The following is a 25,268-nucleotide window of genomic DNA, read 5'->3' as shown; positions in this document are numbered from 1 at the left end:
GCCTGCCCCCAAACGGCTGGACACGGAGAGGCGATTGGCCAACCGCGATGTGGTATTCGCCTTCCTCCTCGCGAGTCCTATCGCCGCGTTGAAGAAGTAGGACGGCCGGGAGGCGGGTGTTAGGCCTTAGGTGTACTCAGTCGTTCAGGACGCCTCCTAAAGGAAGGAAGGGGTTGTGCGCGGTGGCGGGAATGCGCAAATTGGAAATTGTACTTTTGTTTATTCTGTTACATTTCCCCCCCGCAGCTGCTCCTCCTCCTCCTCCTCCTCGCTCAGTAGGATGCTCGTGCCCGCTGCCACTAATTTTCTCAAGTGAGCGCGTCCAAATTGAATGGGGAATGTACAGTGTACAATAGGCAATCTTACTTGATGGGCCGATAGGGAACTATAACCGGGCTTCAATCCTAAACACACCAGGCCCACCCATAAGGCAAGGTGCTGCAACCGCCTCAGGCATAGAGGCAGGCAGGCAGATTCCTCCAGTTTCTGGTCTAGCTCTTCACTGGAAGGGAGGGAGGATGCCATTTTGTGGTTTGCCAAAATGCCATGGGTTGGCTCTGCCACTTGCAAGCTAGAGTTCAGAGTTTCAGCTTTAGTTCTGGGTGTCCTGCAAATTACACGGGGGAGAATAAGCATTATATAAAGGGTGGTACATTCACACCAGCCCTACTTAGGAAAGAGCTTCCTCAGTAGAAATCAGACTGCTTAGGTTTTTGCTCTGGCAGGTTGTGAATGCTTTCTTGAAACACAGTTGGAACAACTGCACAGAAAATGTAGACCAAAATCCTCATCAAAACTCAGATCACACTTGTCTCCGCAGACCAAATCTTGCACTTCCTCGTTCCACCATTTTGCAAAAATAGATCTCAAAAAGAAACCCTCTGGGTTTTCAGAAGGGATTTGTCACCCACCACCATCAATAACTTGTGTAGGAATCATATATATTCACATGGGATCTGTACCTCAGATTCTCCATTTTTGCTCCTAGGTGGCGCTGTGAATCGTTAGCTCTCCCTTTTTTCCTGGTGTGATCAGTGGGTACAGGTATGATCTGACAGTATTTTTTGGGGGGGAGGGGACTATAAAAATTCTGAAGTCTCATGTTGGGGCTCTATGATAGCACCCTAAAAGCTTAGTTTCATAATGGTGTGGGTACTGTGACTATGCTTTAGAGGGAATATCCTGTAGGAAGCTGTCCAGAGACCTGAACAAGTTTTAAGATCCTGGTTGTTGCACCATAACACAAGAGGCGTTTGCTATATGGGACAATTTTCTGTTGTCTCCTAGTCACAGAATCATAGAACTGTCAAGTTGGAAGGGACCACGAGGGTCATCTAGTCTGAGCCCTGCAATGCAGGAATATTTTTGCCCAACGTGGGGCTCAAACCCATAACCCTGAGATTAAGAGTCTCATCCTCTGCCAACTGAGTCAGTACTAATTTAGCAGGTTTTTTATGTTTGGATAACATAGCACACCAAAAGGTATGTCATGTTATGCATTCATATTTTGTGTATGGGTGATAACCAACATTCATCATAATCTTGAGTTGGAGCCATCATTTCAATTAACTTACTCTGTCTTTTAGGGGTGAGATCAAGGCAAACAAATTACTATTAGGGAAGCTTCACATTTACAATTATGTACTTTTAATATATAGATTAATACTAACATACCGTATATAATAATAATGGCTTGAGTTGTTTTTCTGACAAGACATACCAGGAAATGAATAGTTGCAGTAACTCCATATTGATATTAGACTTTTTACAGTGCTTTATGAATTCTTTTTTGTAGACAAATGGGAATTTGCATCCACTGTAACATGAGAATCAACCTTTAGTCAGGAACATGTTAAATGAGTCTTCAGGTTTCTACACTCTACAGTGAATTGTACAGCTACTGAAACCTAAGCAGAACCCATCAAGTTGAGAAGTTTATGAGTTAAAATGCACAGGTGGACTAACAAGAGTTAAGAATACACTTACCTGGCCTGTATTTCATCTCAATCCCCCGTTATTTCTAATTTTATTTGAAGTTTTAAAATCTGTTCTGTCTTAACATATTCTGAGTAAAAGGCAGACAACTCCTATTTATTCCCACCATCAAACTGATAAATAGCTGAGCCAGATATAAGGGCAATAGGACCACACTCTCCTGGCCTAAGAGAAAGCAGGAAATTCCAGTTGATATATATTGCTTGTAAAACATTCTAAATGCCTGCAGGTTGAAAATTCAAAGCCATTTAAAACTTGAGTAATGAAAACAAGAGGTGAGATCCAAAGTTGTATGAGCAAACATCTGCTTATGCAGCTGGGTTTCTCTGCTCTCTGAAATCTTTTGAAGGTTGCAGGAGCCTGCAGAGCAGGTTTTTTGTTTTGTTTTCCTTTCTTTTGAGCAGGGAGGAAAAAGGCAAGTCCTGTTGTGCTAGCAGGTGTATGTTGTGCAAGTGGGTTGACAGCACTGGATGTCACCCAATCTCTTAAAAACTAGATTAGTATATGAGAAAATAGTCTTTCAGCTGTAGCATTCTACAGGCACCTTGTGTTATTTAAAACCTCCATTCATTCACAGAACACAGTATGTTGAAGGATTTTATTCATGGATAGTTGATGAATATAATAGATCTGACAAGGCACACCTGTGGATTACCTCTATAGCCAAAGGAAGATTGAAATTTGCTTATCTGAAAATAAGCAATAAATCTAACAACTTGGTGTTACTTTCATTTTCCTTCTCTTTATAAAATTCCTATGTTTACATTGTGATCAAAAAATCCTAAAGTATTTGTAAGCAATCACCCTATAATCTTGTTCCCATCTTTATAATTTGTCTGAAGGAATAGATTTTCTTCTGCAGTTTTTTTTAAATGTAAAATAGTGTGCAGTTCTTAAGGATCATTGAATTGTGTTGGATTTAAGTAAACTAGATTAACTTGCACTCAATACTTATAGAGATGCTGACATATAGCAGGGGTCAGGAGCATTTGAACACTGATTTTTACACAAAGTATTTTTCTGCATCTTGGAAGCCAACACTGCACAGTTAAAAACGGTTGTCAAAGTTCATTGATAATCAGTGCAACAGAATTGTTTACTAACAGCAAAGACTTCAGCCTGAAAAGATCATCATATTCATTGCTTTTGAGCCCTCAGTTCTGTATTGTGATGCTTACATCAAAATTCACAATGTTACTTGATCCTTGTGTGTGGTTAAAATAAAACTTTCAAAATATAATCTGAAGTAATAAATGTACACATGTGCTAAGAATTTTCCTAAAACCGTTAGTGTTCCCACATAATTTGTAGGGACACAGTACTACTCAAATCTGGACTTTGACATGCATGTTGGAGACGAAAGGTCCAGTTGGCATAATTGGTATGAAAAGCCTTCCACTATAAGCTGTGCAACAAAAATTATGTATTGCAAACATTCACTGAAAAACAATAAAAGCACAAGAAAGAAATTTGAGTAATTTAAGTATAATGCAAATCAAAATAGTGTACATAAACAAAGCTGGTGGCAGGGGGTGGGCAGCAGAAAGGCAATCAACTTTTTCCAGTTAAGAAACAGCTTGCTATGAAATACAGTGGTGCCCCGCAAGACGAATGCCTCGCAAGACGAAAAACTCGCTAGACGAAAGAGTTTTCCGTTTTTTGAGGTGCTTCGCAAGACGAATTTCCCTATGGGCTTGCTTCACAAGACGAAACGTCTTGCGAGTTCTTTTCTTTTTTCTTAAAGCCGCTAAGAGCCACTAAGCCGTTAATAGCCGCTAAGCCGCTAATAGCCGTGCTTCATAAGACGAAAAAACCGCAAGACAAAGAGACTCGCGGAACGGATTAATTTCGTCTTGCGAGGCACCACTGTAGTTTCATTCAAGTACCCAATTACTATGTTTTCAGAACTGCAAGTTACTCTCTTGGCAGACATCCCACATCTGTGGACAAATTCGTAACATTTGACACACTTGCAAGACGAACCCTTAATTCCGAAAACAAAACCATTGGCCTTGCATTACTTTGTGAAGTTAAGAGTGGCAAACATCTATATTTAAACAAAACCAAGGACAGAAGAAAACAGTTTGTTAACCAGACAAACCAAAGAGAGAATACAAATACTACCAAGTCAGATTTTTGTTGTCATAGTTCATAAAATGGTAGAAGATTATAGTAACATGGGAAGAAATAATTTATAACCAGAAAGCAAAGCAAAGAGAAGTGTGAGGAAAAGGCCATTTCAAGGTTCCATTCCAAGCTGCACTGCAGCCACGTTCCTTTGTTCTGATGCAGAAGGAATGTTCACATCGATGGAACAAACTGAGGGGGGTTTGGAGATGTACCTCACACGCACCAGCAGGAATGCTCAGGAGAGGGTAAAACAAACTATATTCCTTAAATATCAGGACAACAAGGAATGGGCCTTGATCCATCAGTGAAGAAATCGAATGCTCATTTTTTGCTCTACATCCACCTTCTCCAAAACCTGCAAAAAAAGTAGAATTGTTAACCATTTGTCACAGGAATCGAATTCTCTCTCAACATTTAGACTTTAGTTTTGTCTTAGGAAGCCATTCTTGTCAGCTTTCCTACTGCATGTCCTCTTGTGCTGCAGAACTATTTTTTGTAGATCTTGACCTAGAGGTCATCAGTAATATATTTTATGGAAAATGAAAGCTGTACTTAGCAACACTTGCATTTGGAGTGTATTTAATTGGATTTATGGAATTCAAGATGATCCCTGGGCAGTCTATCAAAGCACTAACCAAACTAAATCAGCTTAATTTCAAGAAAGGCTCCTGTATCATGTACCCACAGATCATGCCTTGGAACAGCATGCAAAGTTGTCACACACTAAAAATATTTAGAAAAACTAACAAGTCTAACAAGAATCATTTAAGCAAATAAGATAAATTGCAATTGTTATGAAGCTGAAGAGCACATCTCTGCCAATTTATGTTCAGATATGGGAAATAGCAAAATAACTGAAGAAATTATGCACATAAGCCTTCTATTCATTTGATTGCACATCTAATTCGGAAATCCAAGCACTTAATCAGGTTTGCCATAATAAACATTGTTTCCTGACCTTAACAAACTCTGCAAAGGAGATTGCACTGTCACCATCTTGATCAGCCTCCTGGATTGTCCTGTCAGCAATGCTGCCCAACTGTTCATCCGAGATGTTTACGCCAACCATCATCCGCAAAACCTGCAGTATACAGAAACCCCAAAAGAATGTAATGTTAGTGTTTAACAAAGAATATGCTGTAAGTGCCAAGAAGGCACCAGACAAGTAAAGCTATTATTTTAAGTCAACCAAGTGAAGTTTCAGGACCAGCCCGATCAGGCAGCTGGTTTTAAATATCACAGAACAGCAGCAATTTTTAATTATTATATTATTGTTCCCAAGGAGAGGTGCTTGGGACATTTCCTGCTTCAGGTGCCAAAATACCTTATCTGTCCTTGGGTGATAGGTACTATACACCTTGACGTTGCACAGACCACCATTTACTGCACTGCCTCAAATAAAATATACAGAGGCAGTTTAAGGAAGCTCTTTCTAGAAATAAGGAGATCAGTCCAGGTTTTATTGAATAATGTCAAGTGCACCACTTACAAATACAATTCTCAGACCAGCAAGTTAACAATTTTCAGAAAGTTCTCCGCTTTTTTCTCTGGGCCACCCTTTTAGAGTAAAAATTTGCTCACGCCACACCAAATTTTTTATTGATAAGAAATACACTGGAAAGCAAAAAGAAACAACCCCTAGCAATGCTTGATTTATAACACAGAACACAACTATTTATATAATATGATTATGGGACATCCAGAAAGTATAAAATAATACAGTAAGCCATTGTTACACAAACCAAGTATGGCATTCTTTGAATGAGCAGCACATTGGTGTGAAATGCTCAAATCATGCCCACTTTGCTCCTCAGTTTGTCAAACAAACAAACCACACTACTAGCTTAGCTTTGTGTGCAAACCAGTACTTGTGGGCTAGTTCTCTCTAGAACAACCAGAAGAGCTTCATGATAAGCCCTAACAGTTTGTAACTATGGCATACCATAGTGTGCAAACCTTTAAGTACTTTTCCCAGTGCTACAAGATACTTCACAGGTTATTTCTGAGCTGTTCTGGGCTTCAGCATTTGTAGCAGTGTTTGGGGTTCACAGAATACCTTTCCCCACCACCAAGAGCACAGCTTAATAGGATTGGGGCTGGCTGCTGGTTTTGAACCAGAGTATATTTTTTATTGTTATAGCAAGGAGAGTTTAGCCTCATGACATACATTGGGTGAGGAATGTTTGTCCTGTGTGCCAATTTGAGCCACCAAGCTGTTTTTCCAAAAGCACACCCATTTGCCCATGAGCTGACATCACTACTGAACAGGGTTTAATCCTGCACTGGCTACACAATCCTGTCCCCAGCATGGAACAGGGTCACACAGCCTAGGCAGACAAGAGGAGATTAAAGATTGAGCAATATCTGTGTGGGTGTGGGGATTTAAAATGGAGGGGAGAGATTCACAAAGTCTTTTCTTACCTCTGCTGCTACTATAGTTATATTGTTATATAATGCCTATGTATTATAATAATTTAGTATTATCATTCAACCAGACTTTACCTTAAAGGCTAAATAAGACAGTCATCCGAAAAATTTGCATTAATTTATGGGCTGCAAAAGCTAAACATACCTGAAGCAGCTCCTCTCGAGAAATCTTGTCATCTTTATCTAGATCATATAGCCGAAAAGCAACTAGAGGAAATAAATTCAAGGTTATTTATTGATATACTGCCCTTCATAGGGTAGTTTACAAAATCAAAACACTTAACATAATACCCTCTTCTACACAGCTCAGTCCACAGAGCATGAGACCCTTCATCTCAGGGTCATGGGTTTGAGCCCCACACTGGGCGAAATATTTCTGCACTGCAGGGGATTGGACTATATGACCCTTGTAGTACTTTACAACTCTATGATTCTATGAACAACAAAAACCAATAACCCCTTCCTACGAACACATTAAAAAGCCACAGATTGTTGAACCAGTCGTGTTGCTTAGGAACTGCCATAAATGCCAGAATGTTAAGTAAAAATACAAAAGAAAATAAAAAGTAAACAAACTGTCACATTTTGGTAGGGAATTTCTGGATAAGGGGGAAAAATGATACATAGGGGAATCCCTGCTTACGCAGGGGGTCTGCTCTGGGACACATGCAAGTATGTTCCAGCCTGCTCCACCCCCTTGGGCCCCCAAAAAGGCATGAGTGTGTCAGCAGTCGCACGCATGATCAGGTGCAAACGGGGAGGTGCCTGTACGAAAAATCCCCGCTTTCTTTCCCACTGCTGCCATATACAGAATACATTATCGAACCACTGCAGACCCAGAGCAATGTGCCCCCATACTACAAACACTCTTCCCTTATTCTTCATAGTCATTGACTACTGGCAACCACAAAGACACCAATCAGTTAAAACTTGACTGTTCCTTGAGGTGATCATTTTTAAGAATAGGAGAGTAACTGTGCTGCATCTGACCAAAGGCCTATCTTAGGAGTATAGAGAGAACATAATGGACTCATCTCACTGACTGGAGAAGACATTTTCAGGTTCACACTAAATGCCCAAGAAAGGAAATTTTGCTGTCCCAAAATAGTTATGCTTAAATTCTTGGGTTTTTCTTTTTCTTTGACCAGTTACCGATACATGCTAGCACATTAAACAGATTTCTTTTTCCTATCAGGCAGTAATTTATAGAATGCTTATATAGAATGCCTATATTTAGGCATGGAAAGTCAGCCTGCTTCAACAGTTTTACCAATAATTTAAGATTTGTTGAGTATCTTATGTAAATCTAAGAATATAATAAAGTAAAATGTGAGGTCATGGAAGATATATTACGATGATTCATTTAAAGCAGCACCATCAATGTGCACAGCATTTTCCGCAACTGATAGACTATATGGAATTGGCGGAGATGACGGGCAGAATCCGAGACCTGGGAGAAGAACTGGTGGAGGAAGATTGGAAGAAATTCAAGGACTATCTACAAAAATATTGTAAATTGTATGATTGTTAAGAAAGATGTAAGATTAGCAAATAATGGCTTCAACAAACTAGTTATAAAGAATACAAATTTAAATTTAATTGGAAGATGAAAAGATAAATTTTGGACAAGTAACATTTTATAATTAAGTGTCAATAAGAGTATGTTAAATTTTAAGATTTGAGATATTAATATTGAAAAATTATATTATATGAATTAAACCAAGTTAATAATTTGCTGGTAAAATTTATGAGCTTAGAAAGCAGGAACAAGGGTTGTGAGGAAGTCCAAAGATGAATATGAAATGTGGATTTTGGAAAAGATTGTGTTATTACCTATGTATTTTATTGTTAAATTAAAATTTAATAAATATTATATTAAAAAAAATGTGCACAGCATTTTCCAAATACAATTATTTCAGTACCATGTACTTGGGCTTGGTTATAGGCTTTGTTACATTAGGACAGAAACAACTGGCTGTGCCCAACACTGTAGCACCACTCACACAACAGACTTCCAGGCACGCAATGGAATTTCCTGTTCCTCTCCTCTCCCTGTGCACCCTCAAAAACAGCTGGGGGCGGTATTGAGGGACCATCCAGAGTAGATTTTGGGAGGAGGAAAGAAAATGGAAATTCCGTTGTATGCCTGGGCTACAACTCCCATCAGCCACAGCCAGCAAAAGTGACAAAAATCCACTTTGGTAACTTTCTACTCTTGTTTCCATAAGATTTGTATCCAGGTTTAAACTAAGTTTAAAAGAAGAGGAACAGATTCCAAGCTGCAGGATTACAAAGAAGAATACAAAGCAGTACAATTAGCCTGAATAGATGGATGTCCAATTAAAAATGTCTTACAGTACAGCTTGTTGCTCCGACTATTAAGTGGTTCTGGCCCATTCTGGTCTTTGCTTTTCTCATTATCCTCAATGGGTCGGAAGTGTGCCAAAGTCCTCATGAATCCACGAAAATTCACCTGGTCTTCTCTATACCAGAGAACATACACACAATCTATTACATTTTGCAAATTCATCAAGCAATATACTTTAAACAAGAATATCCAAACAAATTTACCAGAGTTTGGAGAATGCAGTTTCATATTTTGCTGTTATTTTTCTATACTTGTTCCATGTACACTATTTTGGTCTCTCTTCTCAGCTGTTATTTTATTTTGCTGTTTAACTGAACGTTATTGAACTACCATCTCAAAACTATAACTTAAACTATAAAAATTAGTCAGCCTTCAACAATTACCAACCATCCCAGATCCTTAGATTAGCAGGGGAGGTGCTTCTTGCTATTTTTGCTGTGTTTGTTGTAGGCAGTTGTACATTGACGTGGGATAGGCATTTGGAAATATGCTGCTATTCAAAGTCTCAGTGCAATTTGCTGCTCCAAACTTAACTATGTTTTTCCTTCTGAAAAACTGGCTGATGTTGTAGCCTTGGGGCTCTGCGCTCCTTTAAAATATGCTCTCCCTACCTACCTCTTGTTGATGTAGGAGAGAAAGGTTGGTGAACTTCTTTGTTACTGAGCAGAGGTGCTTGCCTCCACCCAATCAGCAGGGGGAAGGAGCCTGGCAATTACAACTGGCCCAAAATTTCAGACCCCCTACTTAGAGCATCAATGGAAAGGTAGTCAGGGTTTTACTTCTCAGCTAGTGAAGGGAATTTGGGAAGTGAAGTAGATATTTTTGGTGCCATTATATAAATGTGGCAGAATATAAATGGAACGAAAGCATTAACAAATACCTAATATTAATAAAGCTTTACTTTGAATAGTTAGTAACTGACGCTCCAGTCCCCAATATTGTATCTGAAGTCCAACAGATTGTTTTACGGTGTCAAGAATAGAATATAAGAATCCACATCTTAAATTAGTCCTACGAGCACTTCACACCAAGCAACTTATTAAGAAGAAACACTGTGCAACTTACCCTTCTGGAAAAAAGGCATTGATAATCCGGTCCCCCAGTGGGTTGATGGCAAGTTCTGGAATGCGTTGGAAATCTTCACGGCTACAATTTCAATGAAATCTACATCAATCCTTTAATAGAATAAGATCTCTGAACACCCATGTTAAACATTCATTTTTTATAACGGGGCTGATTGAAATTTATGGTTCAGATATCACACAACAGCTATGAGGGGTTTTTAAAAAGTTTTTTCTTTTTTAAGAAGTAAAGATCCAGTATGTTAAGCTCATTAATTGGCACTCATTGATCGTGAAAATAGTAAACCTCAGATCAAGAAAATGAGTTTTGGGCTGCGGACTTTTGTATTTTCAGTTTATAACACCCATCACCAATAGTAAATTCCCAATTGTGTAATATTAATTTATAGCTATATAGATTTTTTAAAAAGAAGGTAAAGGACCCCTGGACAGTTAAGTCCAGTCAAAGGCAACTATGGGGTGTGGAGCTCATCTCGCTTCAGGCTGAGGAAGCCAGCGTTTGTCCACAGACAGCTTTCCGGGTTATGTGGCCAGCATGACTAAACCATTTCTGATGCAACGGAACACCATGACAGAAGCAAAAGCACACAGAAACATCATTTACCTTCCCACTGCAGCGGTACCTATTTATCTACTTGCACTAGTGTGCTTTCAAACTGCTAGGTTGGCAAAAGCTGGAACAGAGCAACTGAACGATACTTTGCAGGTGTCTTCAGCTTTGTTTGCTCTCCCTCCTCCCCATAAGAAATGACCATAAGCCCTCACACAAACCAGCTTCACCTGTATCTTTCCACTTAGAGGTCAGCTAATTATGCAGAGCCTGGAGGGACACCACATGGCTCCACCCCAGAGGCAAAGTAAACAAATAACTGGTAAACACTTCTTTCTTCCCTCACCAGTGAAAAAAAAGGGGGTCTTTCTTTTCTGGTGGTGTTTATGTTATTGGTTCTCCCTAAATAGCTTTCCTCCATATTAAAAAGGGGGTGTTTTTTTTTTAATTTAAAGGAGACTATCTTTTTGCTTGCTTGACCTCCCTACCTCCCTTTGATAAAAAGGGAGAGTGGTGGGATGAGGGCTTTTGGGGGGGGCTTCTGTGGGGGGGAGAATGGAAGGGAGAAGATTTAGCTGGCTGTCATATGCTGAAATGGGTGATTGGGTACTGTATGAGAATGATGTTTTTCCGTAAGCAGTGAAAGCAAATGTGTGTCTACTCACAAGCAAGCCATACTGGATTCAATAGAGCTTATTCCAAGGAAAGTAGAAGTTAGTTTAGTTGAACTCAGTGGGACTTATGCATGCAGAGATTCCACTTAGACCTTTGAGTGGGGAAGCAGATGCCATGGGGAGGTACAGTGGGACCCTGTGCTGCCACGGGGAGGCACAGCAAGGCCCTCTTCTGCTGCAGGGAAGCGCGGCACACCCTCCACGGCTGCAAGAAGGTATGGTGATACCTTCTGCCCCTGCGGGGAGGCCCAGCAAAGCTCTTCACCACCACAGATATATATGATACATCAAGATATCATGATATTTAGCTGGTGGTATTCTTAAAATGAGGGGATTCTAGTGATCTCTCTTTCTACACTGCAAGCTTTGGTACAAAGTGGTAAATATAGGAAATGTATTGCTTTTAATTCAAACCACTATTTCAGCAACCCTTGATTATAGTTTTTGAACCATGGAGTACAAAAGTATACCATGGGCAGATCATAGTAAATATGAAGGGCATCACATCAGGCAAGTTGACGCAAGCAAAAGACAAAATATGTAATACTGTACTTCCAGACAATAAATAGTGTCCAGGTACTATGAATATGATTGCATAAAGAACACTATCATGGCTAAGTAATAAATCTAAGTAGTTTAAACTCCTATTAGATGCTGAATATATCCAACAAGTAAGTACAAATGGATATATTTATTTTATTGTTGCATACTGTAGATACTGAGAAATCATAAGTAGGATAGAGTATCCAGTGCATGTTGACTGGGAAGCAAGTCCCATAGTAGTGCATAGGATATGGTCTTAGTTGCTAGATAGATGTGGGTGATGTGAACCTGGGAGAAGGGAGATCTTAAATAAACCATACACCTACTTTTATATCATCATGACAGCCAAGATTAACTAAGAGCAATGCTTTGACCGTGTCATCTATGTGCCAAATCCAAACAAAGATACATAGAAAGTCATTCTTGCTGACTGCTTCCCATGTCCTTGAGAGGAGATGAACCTTCACCTAGATATCTATCAGAGTAAGCCTGAATACTTTCAGAACAGCTGTAAAAAGTTCTGGCTGACATTCAACAGCCAAGGTTAAGCTGGTGTCAGATAAATGACCCAAACAAAATAAGTTAACTATTGCTTGCCCTGGTTACCTGCCTCAAGAATTAAACTGATATACATTTTAATATACATAACACAGCACTGAGTGGCAGCCTTCTTTCAGGATGGTTATATATAGCTGTACAGGGAGAGGGTGATGCTGTGGTCTAAACTACTGAGCTTCTTGCGCTTGCCAATTGGAAGGTTGATGGTTTGAATCCACTCAGCAGTGGTGAGTAGGGCTGGGTGATAGCATTACCATGATGTTGAAAACCAGCTAACACCATGAATGGCATCTGGAATGTGGCAAAAGCCTCTTAAGTATTTTTTGCCCATTAAACTCAAAGGAGAAACCCCTCGACAATAGAATATATGCAGAATGTGGTGTGTTGATCCTACAGTAGGCTTGAATCAATCTGACTCCAGCTACAGCCTTGATTTCATGGAATACTAACCTCTTAAGCATCATCTTCCACTTGCATCTAGGCACTGTCAAATGGCTCTTTCACCTTATATTTCAATAAAATAAATTCTATTTCCCAGCTCACATAGCAATTGTTCTTTCTTTATGCAGCCATAGTTGCCAGTTCCAATCTGCAACAGGGAATTATTAGCTAAGGAAAATAACTCTTCCAAAGCAGATGCATTGTCCCTTGGGAAGAATGGAGTAGCAAGTGCACTGTTCACACCACTGTTCATTCAGGAGTGACCCAGTGGGCAAATTCAATGCTAATGGCCCTCAAGGCCTTTCTAAAATCTGTAAAGTCTTGTTTACAGACAGCCTCAGAGGATAGTAAAAAGCAATAGGGCAGAGAGAGTATCATCTCTGCTTCTGCCCCAGTCACTATGAATTAGCATATTCCCCCAAATTGTTTCCACCTATACGTAAGTTACAGAATATCCAAATTCACTATGCCAGTGGCTCCCAATTAGTGGTTTGCAGACCCCGGGGGCATGTATCCCACCCAGGGGGTCCATTGCACTATTCACATAACAAAAACTACCATAGAGATATGAAAATATTCAAACGTAGGGAGTCCATGGCTTAGATTTTAAAAAACATGTTTCTGCAGTACAGTATTTAGCTAATTGGGAACCTCTGTACAGAAAATTTAAGCCTGCTACAACCTTTGTGGCTGTTTAGTTTTTAAAAAATCAAGTAAGGTGATTCTGTTTGCAGTTGATAATTACAGCCAAGCAACTCTAGTGACTTTGAGCCAAACCAGATGTAACCCAGGAAATCTGAATAAGTTTTTTCACTTCTCTCTCATATTAAAGGCAACTGGGGGTGCAAAATAACTTGGATAGGGACAGGGGTGCTGGGGAAGTGTTGTTATTAAATAATAATTTTACCTTGTGCCATTTTCCTGATTTAAACAGCACTCAACTTTAAACTGCTATTTGCCCAGAAGGGGAAAACAGCAATTTCCAATGAAACATTTAAACTGGATAAATTGCGGGGGGGGGGGGAGTTAACTTGCCCCCCACCCCAAGTACTCCACCTCCCCTTGGGTCCAAACAGTGTGACAGATATATGAAAAGCAGCAAATCTCCTGTTGCATGTATGTGTCAGACTCTCCAGTGTTCTAAAACATACCCTCCCTGTTTGTAAAGATTCAGCTTCTGAAATCTGAATGCATAAGCTTCTAATTTCTATATTTTATGGCTTAGCTTAAGGTTAAACATTAACCAACTGTAACTATTGCATTTTAAATCTATTACTGTCATTGCTACCAGCTATTGCGCTTATGAAGGGGACATTATCCAAGTAAGAACACTAACTGGAAAACACTACACACATCATAAAAGTAAATGAATACTGAAAAGCAAGCTGTGGTTTTGTTTTTTTTTTAAGCAAAACCGACTTCACCTGGCTTAGACTGGAACTTACAGGAATTATTTTCTTCTTCTGTTCACATGCCATAGAACACTATCCAACAGGATCTACCCATGAATTAATGTATTTTTGAAGCCTAATAGCATCCTTTCATTGTGCTTATTCTGAATCACAGAAATCCAAACATCTTCTACTCAATAAATCGCTCTGCCAAACATTATACTTTACACATATTGTAGCATATTTATAGAGTGGGGAAAACCTTCAGCAACATTTCCACTTTCTGTAATGTCTGAACAGAGAGAATGCACCACAGAACTAGCTCGTGTTTGTACTACTGCTTCATTTTTATTTCAGGTTGACTTTTCCATCTTACTTTACAGTACCATCAATACTTATTCAAACATTTCATCATAAGAAAAAGTGACAAAAAGTCAAGTTTATGAAGTAATGAGTTGTCCTGCCTTGTCTGTTGACATAAAAGTATACAGTTAATACTGTTATCAGCATTGCAATCTATTTACAAGGAGATTTTTTTAGTACTAAAAGTTATTGTTTCTAGACTTTTCTGTACTTCCATCTTCAACAGCAAACTAAGTTGCTCCTAAGATTGTATCTACTTCCAAATCCTCCTCATTTCATAATCCTTTCTTGTTTAGGTCAAGAGATTAACTCCAACTACAGGAGCCATATATTTTGATGGATTTAAGGGAGGATTTGTCAGCATGCTGGTGTGAGAAATGGGCCTGGTCTGTGCCTAGATGTGCAATTGTCCAAGAACCACATATACACTGCCTTTGGTTCCATGACAGCAGAAAGGCAGGATATAAATGTAAGAAATAGTGGGTTTCAGTTTAAAAAGAACACTTTGTTTTGACATTAATATCTACATCAATATGGTATGGGCTATTAGAATGGCATTTTAGCCATTCTGGAGAGTCCATAAGTTTGAGAAATAGCAGTCTGCCCTGAAATCAGTCAGGATTCAAAGCCACACTGCAATTGGAACTTTTATTCCTACAGCCACTCCCAAATTAACCAACTCACTAGAAATTTTGCACGTTCATACTTAACATGAATTTATGATCTTTTCTCTTGCTTAAACGGTTTTGGCTCAAAATATAGGGAAGACAACTTGGCAAGAGGTAACAAAAATGATCTACCCTGTATTCTGAGCTGAAAGAGTTTAAGTAAAACTCAGGAGTACTGTAGTACCTTAAAGATTCGAAGATTTATTATTAAGGCACAATGAAGTGGGCTCTTGTCTACAAACACTTATACCACAATAAAACTGTTAAGCCTTGATGGTGTCACATGATTCCTTCTTGTTTTTATATTCTGTGTAGGCCAGATATGTGTTTCTTACAAATTTGGAAAATGATTTATGGAGGGTGGGAAAAGGAATAAATGTTCTCCCGTATGGAAGCGGAGGTTTATTTCTGTTCTTATTTTCTGTTCTCATCACGTATTTTGTTTTTTATATTGTAATTTTATGTTGTGAACCACCCTGAGATCTACAGGTATAGGGCGGTATACAAATTTTAACAACAATAACAACTGCTTTGCTGTTCTCAATTCTGCTCCTCAGCACCTTTTAAATGGTGCTGCCTTGAAAGCTTTGCTGAAATGCAGGGGAAAGTTTTTAAAGGAAATGCTGTACTTCTGCTGTGATGTGCATTGTTACGTATGCAGCTCATTTCTCATCTCCACTAATATTACCCAATTATGTATATGATTATGACAATTATGACAAGGCTTGGTGTTCTAAATTCGACTGTGTTACTGGCCCCGCTCTTTTGTTCCTTCAAACACAGCTTCAGACATGCATTTTGGAGGAAGGGGGTGTTGAACATGGGACCCTTGTACAAAGGCTCCTTACACAATTTAGAACCCAGGGTTTGGGATTGCAAAGGGGAAAGTCTATGTACGTAGTAGACCTTCCTCCCAACATATACAGGGCAGGGGGCTGAACTGGCAGGTAATGCAACAGTGAGAGTAAGTGCAGTAAGTGCAGTCCCATTGTCCCTCACATGATTGTAACTGCATGAAGCATAAAACCTGAACAGGGATTATGGGTTGCACCCAATACACTCAAACAACAGGAATTCTCTGGTTCCTCCTTCCCCCACTGCATCCCAATGTGTGTCCCAAATAGCCTTCTGGGGATCAGAGGACTCTCAGGAAATGCATGGAATGGGAGGAAGAGGGCTGCAGCTAGAGGGGGTAAATCAAGGGAAACTGGGCAGAGGCAGTGAGCAAGTTAATACAGTAAGGCACTAAGCAAAAGCAGTGAGTCAGTACAATGAAGTTTGCTAAAGAGTACCTACCTAAGAGTGCCATTCTCTCCTTTGTCTAGGCTGGTAAACCGACTGTACAGACGAGTAATCTGACTGTGGGAAACTGAAGCAAAAATAAATTAAAACTTACAATTGAACAGCAACATTTTAAAATTAATTAATCCACACTACTCAATACAGAGTAAGAGTAATTTCATTACATTTCAGGGGTCAGGACATTGATTTTGCTGGATGTTTACATTTTAAAATGACCTCCATTCAGATTTTAAGTCCTATTACCCCTCTATTGGTAAAACATTTCACTCCTTTATTAGTAAAACCAGGGCTTTTTTCAGCTGGAACTCGCTGCAATTTAGTTCTGCCACCTCTCAGATGGGCGCCATTGCCATTCTAAGACAACGAGGGAGCCATTCATGGTGAGTTCCAGTACCTCTTTCTAGACAAATAGCATTTGGTAAAACATTTCACTAAACAGACATGTCTTAAGAAGAGGTATGACATAGGTAAATTACAGCCTTGCAAGAAAGTCCACAAAACATTTCCAAGGTTGCATGCCCACTGATGTCTAGTGGCCTATAGCTAACAAATACAGTAGGCCTGCAGGTGAGGAACAGATATATTTTCCTCTCCCATCAGACTACCACATTTTTTTGTTGGCTGTAGATGAAAGTGCTTCACTTTTTCTGTGACCTGCACAGAAACCAAGTGGACAATCTGTCCTTCCTTCACCAGCTCACCAGGATGGATTCCATACACTTGTTTGCAACCAATTCCTTGTCACCTATGGCAACCAGGCAAAGGCCAACTACAAGGCTGAAGTACGAACTAGTCCACTGACTTGGCTAAGAGGGAAGCCTGTTCCTAGTCTCTTTAAATTCAGACAGTTCTGGAGCCCTAGGCTACCTCAGCCTCTGGATAAAATCTAGTTTCCTTTCCAGCTGAAAGTAGTTTAAAGTTTAAACCACTCAGCTGCCAACACTGCAAAAAACTCCATTAAAGCAATTCCAAATGGTTTTAAAGCATGCTAAATTGAGGAAGGAACAACCTTGTTAATTCTACAGAACACGAATCAACTTGATCTCTCTTTAAAAAGCTGTTCCCCAGGGCTCTGATAAAAGAATACGAATACAGTATTCTAAATTTTCTGATCTATCATACTGGTTTCAGTGACTAGCTTTACCTAGCAAAAAATACTGTAGATGCCAGGTTTCAATGAAAATATAGCACATCCTCTCCTCACTACCAATAGCCTTTTAAGTTGCTAAGGTAGATCTCCCTGGCTACAAAGCTCTCCCTGAAATAGTTATTTTTAATTTTGATGAGTAAATTTGCAGGGTCCATTTGCATTATTCCCCAGCAAACTATAACTTTAAAACAAGAGTGTGTCTGAAACTTTAAGCAGCTAAGGTTACAAGACTAGGTTTGTCTTTTTCTCTTGATATTAACTAAGGAAACATCTGAAAAAGTGTTATGAAATGCAAACATTCCAGGAAGAAAGTTTAAAAAAATTATTGATACACATAATCTGGATATTGTTCTTGTCTGACTAACAATCACCACCATGTAATTTACATTTCAAAGTCCAAGTGCAGTGGCCTATTTGCCAAATAGCTGAAAGAAACATTTTAATATTACACATGGTATTCATAGTTTTGTCATACATTTTTTTTGTAATTATATGCAAAGCCACATATTTTTACTTTATTTGCAATAAGACTCTTCTTTATAAGTTAATGGACATGGGGCTTTATGACACACAGTATGTAAGCCACATTTAATTAAGTGTTTGACAGCAAGTTGGGGGTTTCCGACATTGAGATGAGCTTGCAAAAACTCTTATTACAAAAACTGATGGTGTAATTAATTATGAGTGGGATCTAACTGGTGGCCTTGCACTCAGGCTTTTGATTCAGTGAACACCTCTGTTAATGGAAGCGGAAGGAATAATAATAATAATAATGGGGACGCGGGTGGCGCTGTGGGTTAAATCACAAAGCCTAGGACTTGCCGATCAGAAGGTCGGTGGTTCGAATCCCTACGACGGAGTGAGCTCCCGTTGCTCAGTCCCTGCTCCTGCCAACCTAGCAGTTCGAAAGCACGTCAAAGTGCAAGTAGATAAATAGGTACCGCTGCGGCGGGAAGGTAAACGGTGTTTCCGTGTGCTGCTCTGGTTCGCCAGAAGCGGCTTAGTCATGCTGGCTACATGACCTGGAAGCTATACGCCGGCTCCCTCGGCCAGTAAAGCGAGATGAGCGCCGCAACCCCAGAGTCGGTCACGACTGGACCTAATGGTCAGGGGTCCCTTTACCTTTACTTTTTAATAATAATAATTTATTATTTATACCCCGCCCATCTGGCTGGGCTTCCCCAGCCACTCTGGGCAGCTTCCAAAAAATATTAAAATACTGTAATACATCAAACATTAAAAGCTTCCCTAAACAGGGCTGCCTTCCCAATGTGGGCTTTCCCAGACAGCCCCCCAATCGTCTACCCTTTTCAAAAGAGTCCCCAAACCCTGGAGCCAATTTTTGGGGACACTGGGGGCTGCAGCAAGCAACCAGCTTTCATCCATTAGCAGAGGCATTCAACTGATCAAATACCTATCCATGGGCACAAAGGTACCAACTGGATTGACCCCATGAATTTGACAATTATGATAAACAGCTACCTGATCTGTTTGTTAAATAAGCCTTGAGACAGTAACTGAAACGTATACTTCACCAAAACAAAAACATATTTTTTTGCATAAATTATATACAATGAGATTGCCATCTCTAACTTCTCTTGCCGGAGCAATAGCTGTGCTAGTCTCTTGCAATGAAGACTGTTGTGGTACCTTAAGGACTTGTAGCATAAGCTTCCATGGACTTTTCCATTAGATGCTGTATCTGCTAAAGTAGATTGCAGTCCAAACAACTGCTTGTGCACAATGAATTTGTTAACAATGTTGTTTTTTGTAATGAATCTTGCTTACAATGAAAAAGAGAATCACTGAATAAAGCATAAAATAGCAACACTTACATGCACATTAAAGTTTCTGATTTATAATGTATTTATGTGTAGCCTTGCCAAGACCATAACTCGTCTGCAGTCTTCATGAAGTGTGATCTCAACTACAGCAAGAGCCTAATCTCAAAAAATAAATATCAAATTCAGCCAATGCCAAAGCCTGACTTTGAAAAGCACACAATTAACATCATACACTTTGATGTAGTCTCTGCAGTCATTGTGTATCTTAGCAAGTACATGGGAAATGTCCCATAGCAAGACATTGTAGCTGGCATTAGGAAGTGCAGGTGTTAAGGATGAATGACTCCCAATCAGCACCTCACATAACTGCCCTTTCATTAAAACTAGGAACATAAGCATATGATAGACAAAAGCTATCCTTAGAAACTGTTTCACAGCAATAGTATCTGGAATGCACACTTTTCTAGAAATTGCTGCTCTGACAGGCTGCCAAGATCATTTTCTATGATGGCTCATTCCTCTATAGTTGGCTAAAAAGGTACTACATAATTTCCAATTTTGATTCAGATTATTCAGTTGATGTCTCAATTCCAGTCTTCTGACCTTTTCTTAAATGTTTAGTGATCCAGACATTTACTGAATAAACAATATTCTTCAGGTACTATTTCTACTTCTTGCCAGCAAATTTACTATTTTGGCTCATTTTTAAAAGCCTTCGCATTTCATACTAATATATAAGTAAATGTATATGTGATGTCCATACAATATTGTTGCTGCTGCTAACATCTTTCTCAAAAATATGCTGATCTGAGAAAGTTGTGCTAGTTTATTTTACCATAAGCCACATACAGACATCCAACAAGAAAATGTAAAAAGCAGGGATGCTTTTTGCTAGCCCCAAACCACTACTGAATATAAACCATTGGGCTGCTTCTATACACCTTATGCTCCCGCTAATAATTCTATTTATTAAGGGTCAAATAATTGCATAACATAAAATTTAGCTTCCCAAGAATAAACCACTACTCAGAATAGTAGTATTAACCCAGGGGTAGGCAACCTAAGGTCCGTGGGCCGGATGTGGCCCAATCGCCTTCTCAATCCGGGCTGCGGACGGTCCAGGAATCAGCGTGTTTTTATGCGAGTAGAATGTGTGCTTTTATTTAAAATGCATCTCTGGGTTATTTGTGGGGCATAGGAATTTGTTCTCCCCCCCTCAAAAAAAATATAGTCCGGCCCACCACATGGTCTGAGGGACGGTGGACTGGCTCATGGCTGAAAAAGGTTGCCGACCCCTATATTAAACTGATAGCACTATGACGACAAAAATCTAATTGAATTTGTTTTTCTTAGTGCCAAGTTTGTACCATTGAACCAGTAATGAAAAAAATCAGTAGCTACTAGAGCATTAAACTATGTAATATAGCATGTATCATAAGGAGCAATAATTAGTGACTGTAGCTTTTGCTTAGTTTCCTCTAGAATTCCTCCTTACTGTGTTACTCTCAGTAAGCCTATCTGTATAGACATGCTATATCCCTATGGTAAATACAGTAGTTGCTTACATACACAAATTATTGGAAATAATATATTATTAGCTTCTTTCATTGCAATTAAACAATTGAAAAAGGTGAGATCAATCATGCAATAAGGCAGTAATCCACAGATCACCTGGCACTACCAGGAACTGCATGTTGGCAATTTAGAAAATGGAATGTCCTGACTGAACTTTTGTACTTTCACGTTTCCTATTTTTTCAAGCGAACTAACTACATGCTATATACTAGGAATCAAATATCTGTAGATGGATATATTGTCATTTGCTACTAGTCAAAACAGTAGACGGGATTTGCTAATACAGAACTGGGGTAGGAAAAATAATAGTCATCTGTAACTAGTCTGTAGCTATAACCTAATAGAACATTTGTTTTCTGTTGTATTTTTGCCCACTATATAACCTTCTGTTGGGCTATGGGAGATGTACATTACTAAGCCATAGAGCCATCAAGAGGCCTTAGGCAAGTTGCTATCTGAGCCTCAGAAAACAAGCTGTAAAATGAGAATTAAAGGCTGTAATATGTTTTACATCAAAAGTGCCCTAAATAAAGTTGTGCTAAAGACTATCAGAACTGCTTATACAATTGCTTCAGGGTATCTCATGGAAAGGAATTTATAAATGAAATAAAGAATGTTAACCAGTCCTTTGAATGCTCCAGTGCATGTCAAGAGGAAATGCATTACACTGGGCAACAATTTTTTACTTTTTGAATGTTGTCTAGATTTTTACAACTGATTTAGGGTATTTTTGCACTGCTGAATCAGGAAATGGCATCCATTTCTCTCCATCAGGTCAGGTTTACTGTAAACTGAATGGTGGGCATTGATAAAGGTAAGTACACGTAAATTGCATGTTGCTTCACCATTTTTCAAACTTCAGGGCTTGAACTTCCGTTTCTTGGAACTCCAGGAATGCTCAGCGGCAGGGAGGTCTCTCAACAGTAGTCAGCCATCATGACTGCGTCCCAGCGACCCTGATACCTGGTCTCCATCTCTTTCATGTCCTGATGGAATCTCTCCCCCTGCTCGTCAATCATTGAACCCAGGTTCTCAGGAAACTGGTCCATATGTGAAAATAGGTAGTGCAACTTGACACTCATGTTGCAGCCCATGTTTCTGAAAGCAGTCAGCATGTTGTTGACAAGTTCTGCGTAGTTTCTGGACTTATTGTTGCCAAGAAAGTTCTTCACTACCAGAACAAATGCCTTCCAAAGATGCCAGCTTTCAACTTCTCCATGGACAATCCTGGAAAAGCCTGGCACAAGTAAGTGAAGCAGTCACCATCCTTGTCCAGAGCCTTGGTGAACTGCTTGATTAAGCCGAGCTTGATGTGCAGCGGTGGGAAGAGTATTCTGTCTCTGTCCACCAGAGGGTCGTTGATGATGTTCCTTTTTCTGCAAGGCACCAATTCCTCCCGCACAGGCCAGTCCTCCTTCGTGTAATGCTGAGCACGGTCCCTACTATCCCACATGCACAGAAAACATGGGTACTTGGTGAAGCCAGACTGTTGTCCCAACAAAAAGTTCACCATCTTCAGGTCAACATAAATAAACCACTTATGCTGATCATAACCAATTTTCTCCAGCACATATTTCACCGCTTCATAGTTCTCCTTCAGTGTACTCGAGTGAACCAGGGGTATAGAGGCAAACTGGTTGCCGTTGTGTAGCAGAACACATTTCAGTGATCGCTTGCTGCTGTCAATGAAGTCTCCAATCTTTGGGTTCATACTGTGGCACTCCAAGCTTGAGCAGAACCTGCGCAATATCTGCACAGTACACCAAGTCCTTCTCTTCCGAGAAAAAACGGAGGTACTCTTGATGCCTGTTGTGGAAGAAGCTGATGCGAGCACTGTCAGAGAGGAGGTTTTTTTCCTTCAATCTGGATGCCAACAGTTTGGTAGAGTCCTTTGACAAGCTGAGGTGGCGAGCTAGATCATTCATCTACTTTTGGAAAAATGGATGTGGAGCATCATCTTCAAGAACCACTTCTTCATGTCCTTCAACACTGGAGGCATCTTCGTCACTAATGTCAGGAAGTTCTCCGAAGATAGGCACTGGAATTTCATCACAATGAGCTACAGGACGACGTGCTGATTGAAGATCAGGATACAGTGGTGCCCCGCAAGACGAACGCCTCGCAAGACGGAAAACCCGCTAGACGAAAGGGTTTTCCGTTTTGGAGGCGCTTCTCAAAACGAATTTCCCTATGGGCTTGCTTCGCAAGACGAAAATGTCTTGCGAGTTCCTGCGGGGGTTTTTCCCTCCCCCCCCCCTTTTTCTAAGCCCTAAGCCGCTTATCAGCTGATCCGCTAATAAGCCGCTTATCAGCTGATCCGCTAAAAGCCGCTAAACCGCTAATAGCGCTAATCCGCTAAGCTGTCAATGGGCTTGCTTCGCAAGACGAAAAAACCGCTATATGAAGAGCCTCACAGAACGGATTAATTTCGTCTTGCGAGGCACCACTGTACTTCATGGGGCAGCTGCCCCATTAACTTAGTTTTGATCCCCCAACTTTATGCTTTGCCACACCAATTTATGGAAGATTTCGAGGTTTTATGACTTCAAACTGATCCCTTTTCAATATAATCACCCAGAACTATCGGTCCTGAATACTTCTTGTCATTAAAATAATCATTTCCAATCAAAACAATTATTCGACATGGCATTTTATCCCCACCAACTTCTAAAATGCTCCACACGAGCGTACATGTGAACAAAAACGTAAAAAAAGACATATGGCCATAGCTCAAAAACTTGACCTGATTGAGCAAAACCAATGTGATTTTTGGATTCAGCGCATCAGATTCGTCCTAAATCAACTGAAAAAACGCAGACAACAAATTTGTTGTTGACCAGTGATCAATCTATACATAAATAATGTGCCACCAATGTGCATGGCACTTAGATTCATAGAACTGCAGGAGGGACACCTTTAACACTTTGAAAGAAAATCTAGAATGCAGCAAGCAACACTTTTGATACAGGTTGGAGCATTCACAACAAATAGAGGCTTAATTTAAGCTAGCACTTGTCCTGAATGCTTACCTCAGGAACAAGCGTAGCACTTGTAACTAAGAGGGCCTGTGTAGAGTTGTTTTCCCTTCTCTACTCTGCTACAACTCACATGGAAAGAGCTCCTACAAGGGCTTTACATTCACCATAATTATATGGGGCAAATTAAGCAGAATAATGATTTTAAAAATCACTAAGGCAGGATAAAGTAGGATAAAAATGCTCATCCGACCCACTGTCAGGTTGAGCAGTTGACTTTAAAACAGCACATAGCAAACTAATGTTGCAACCATTTCGAAAGTTCAGATGTTGCCGATTCATCAAGGAGAGGGCAACTCACAGTAGTCAGACGTCAAAAAAACCCCTCTCTTTTCTTACAGAAGGCTACCACACACACACAAGGTGTGTATTCGGTCGGAATAGTATCGACGCCTACCGGTATGTGCCAAGTTTATCAGGTCGGTAACTTATAGGCTGCGCCTCACGCAGCATACCTTGTACCAGAACAGCGAAGAATTTGGCAACCGGGCAACTTGAAGAGGAAGGAGACACGCCTTTGGGAACATGACCTTTCTCGGTGACCAGAGGCAAGAGAATGTGGGGCTCCTGTGCTTTTAAGAGGTGCGCAGGAGGAGGAAGGTCGGCAGGTGCCATTTCTCACGCCCGAGTCCTGTGACAGGATAAGCGGCACCTGCCGAAGTTCCTTTCCTTTCCCACACAGCTCCCAGGCTGCGGGCGACCCCGCCTCAGGCCAAGCCACAGGCGTCACCCAATGCCGCCCAAAAGGCTCCCAGGTATATCGGCGAGGAATGGCGGTTGACAAGTAGCGACGCCTCTTCCCTCAGCCCGGACACTTTCGGCCCTGGAAGGTGAAAAACCGCAGGTGGCTCGCCCGCCCGCCCGCCTCGCGTTACGAGACCGTGAATGGTTTTCAGCCGCAGAAAGCAAGGCCAGCCCAGCGCCCCCGGTCTCCAGCTGCTTCTCTCGGTACTCACAGCCTGTCTCCTTCTTGATCTCCTCAATCTCCTCGTCCCGAAGCAGCGTGGAAGCCCGGGAGCCCATCGCGGCTGCTGCCTCACGGCCGGACAACCGCCTCGACGAAGCACCAGAGGGACTGCTCTTGGCCTAAGGCCGGCGGTCCTCCGTGCGGCGAGTCGGCCAGCCAATCAGCCGCGCAGACGCTGCGCCAGCGACCGAGATTGCGAGGGACACAGAGGGCCAGAGCGCCGCCCCTCCTCTTATCGCCGCCGCGAGCTCCGCCCCCGTCCCGC

General features: G+C 40.6%; 1 protein-coding gene and 1 long non-coding RNA gene across 3 annotated transcripts; one reads left to right on the top strand and one right to left on the bottom strand.

Moving 5' to 3' along the window:
- On the top strand, positions 1–3,105 carry LOC307209960. 2 transcript variants are annotated; one of them, XR_013835799.1, is made up of 2 exons: positions 1–312; positions 1,796–3,105. It is a non-coding gene; the product is annotated as an uncharacterized lncRNA (long non-coding RNA). The 2 variants fall into 2 exon arrangements; XR_013835800.1 differs by lacking the exon at positions 1–312 and adding an exon at positions 331–1,044.
- On the bottom strand, positions 2,579–25,200 carry CHP1 (calcineurin like EF-hand protein 1). Its single transcript, XM_079965251.1, has 7 exons — positions 24,993–25,200; positions 16,487–16,559; positions 9,986–10,066; positions 8,908–9,035; positions 6,698–6,759; positions 5,084–5,206; positions 2,579–4,480 (listed from the first exon to the last, which is right to left on the bottom strand). The coding sequence occupies exons 1-7, from the start codon at positions 25,057–25,059 to the stop codon at positions 4,427–4,429; spliced, it is 588 nt and encodes a 195-aa protein (XP_079821377.1). The 5' UTR covers positions 25,060–25,200; the 3' UTR covers positions 2,579–4,426.
- Between the last annotated feature and the right edge of the window lie 68 nt (positions 25,201–25,268).

The sequence above is a fragment of the Podarcis cretensis genome, assembly GCF_951804945.1.
Source record: "Podarcis cretensis genome assembly, chromosome: 1".
In the NCBI taxonomy this organism is placed as follows: domain Eukaryota; kingdom Metazoa; phylum Chordata; class Lepidosauria; order Squamata; family Lacertidae; genus Podarcis; species Podarcis cretensis.
The sequence above is the reverse complement of the archived record's forward strand: the minus strand, read 5'-3'. Positions and strand labels throughout refer to the sequence as shown.

Coding starts and splice junctions, on each gene's coding strand:
- CHP1 (XM_079965251.1), bottom strand. CDS start 25,059: ATGGGCTCCCGGGCTTCCACGCTGCTTCGGGACGAGGAGATTGAGGAG. Junction 10,067..16,486: donor GGAGAGAATGGCACTCTTAG/GTAGGTACTCTT, acceptor TTGAAATTGTAG/CCGTGAAGATTTCCAACGCA. Junction 9,036..9,985: donor AATGCCTTTTTTCCAGAAGG/GTAAGTTGCACA, acceptor TCTCTGGTATAG/AGAAGACCAGGTGAATTTTC.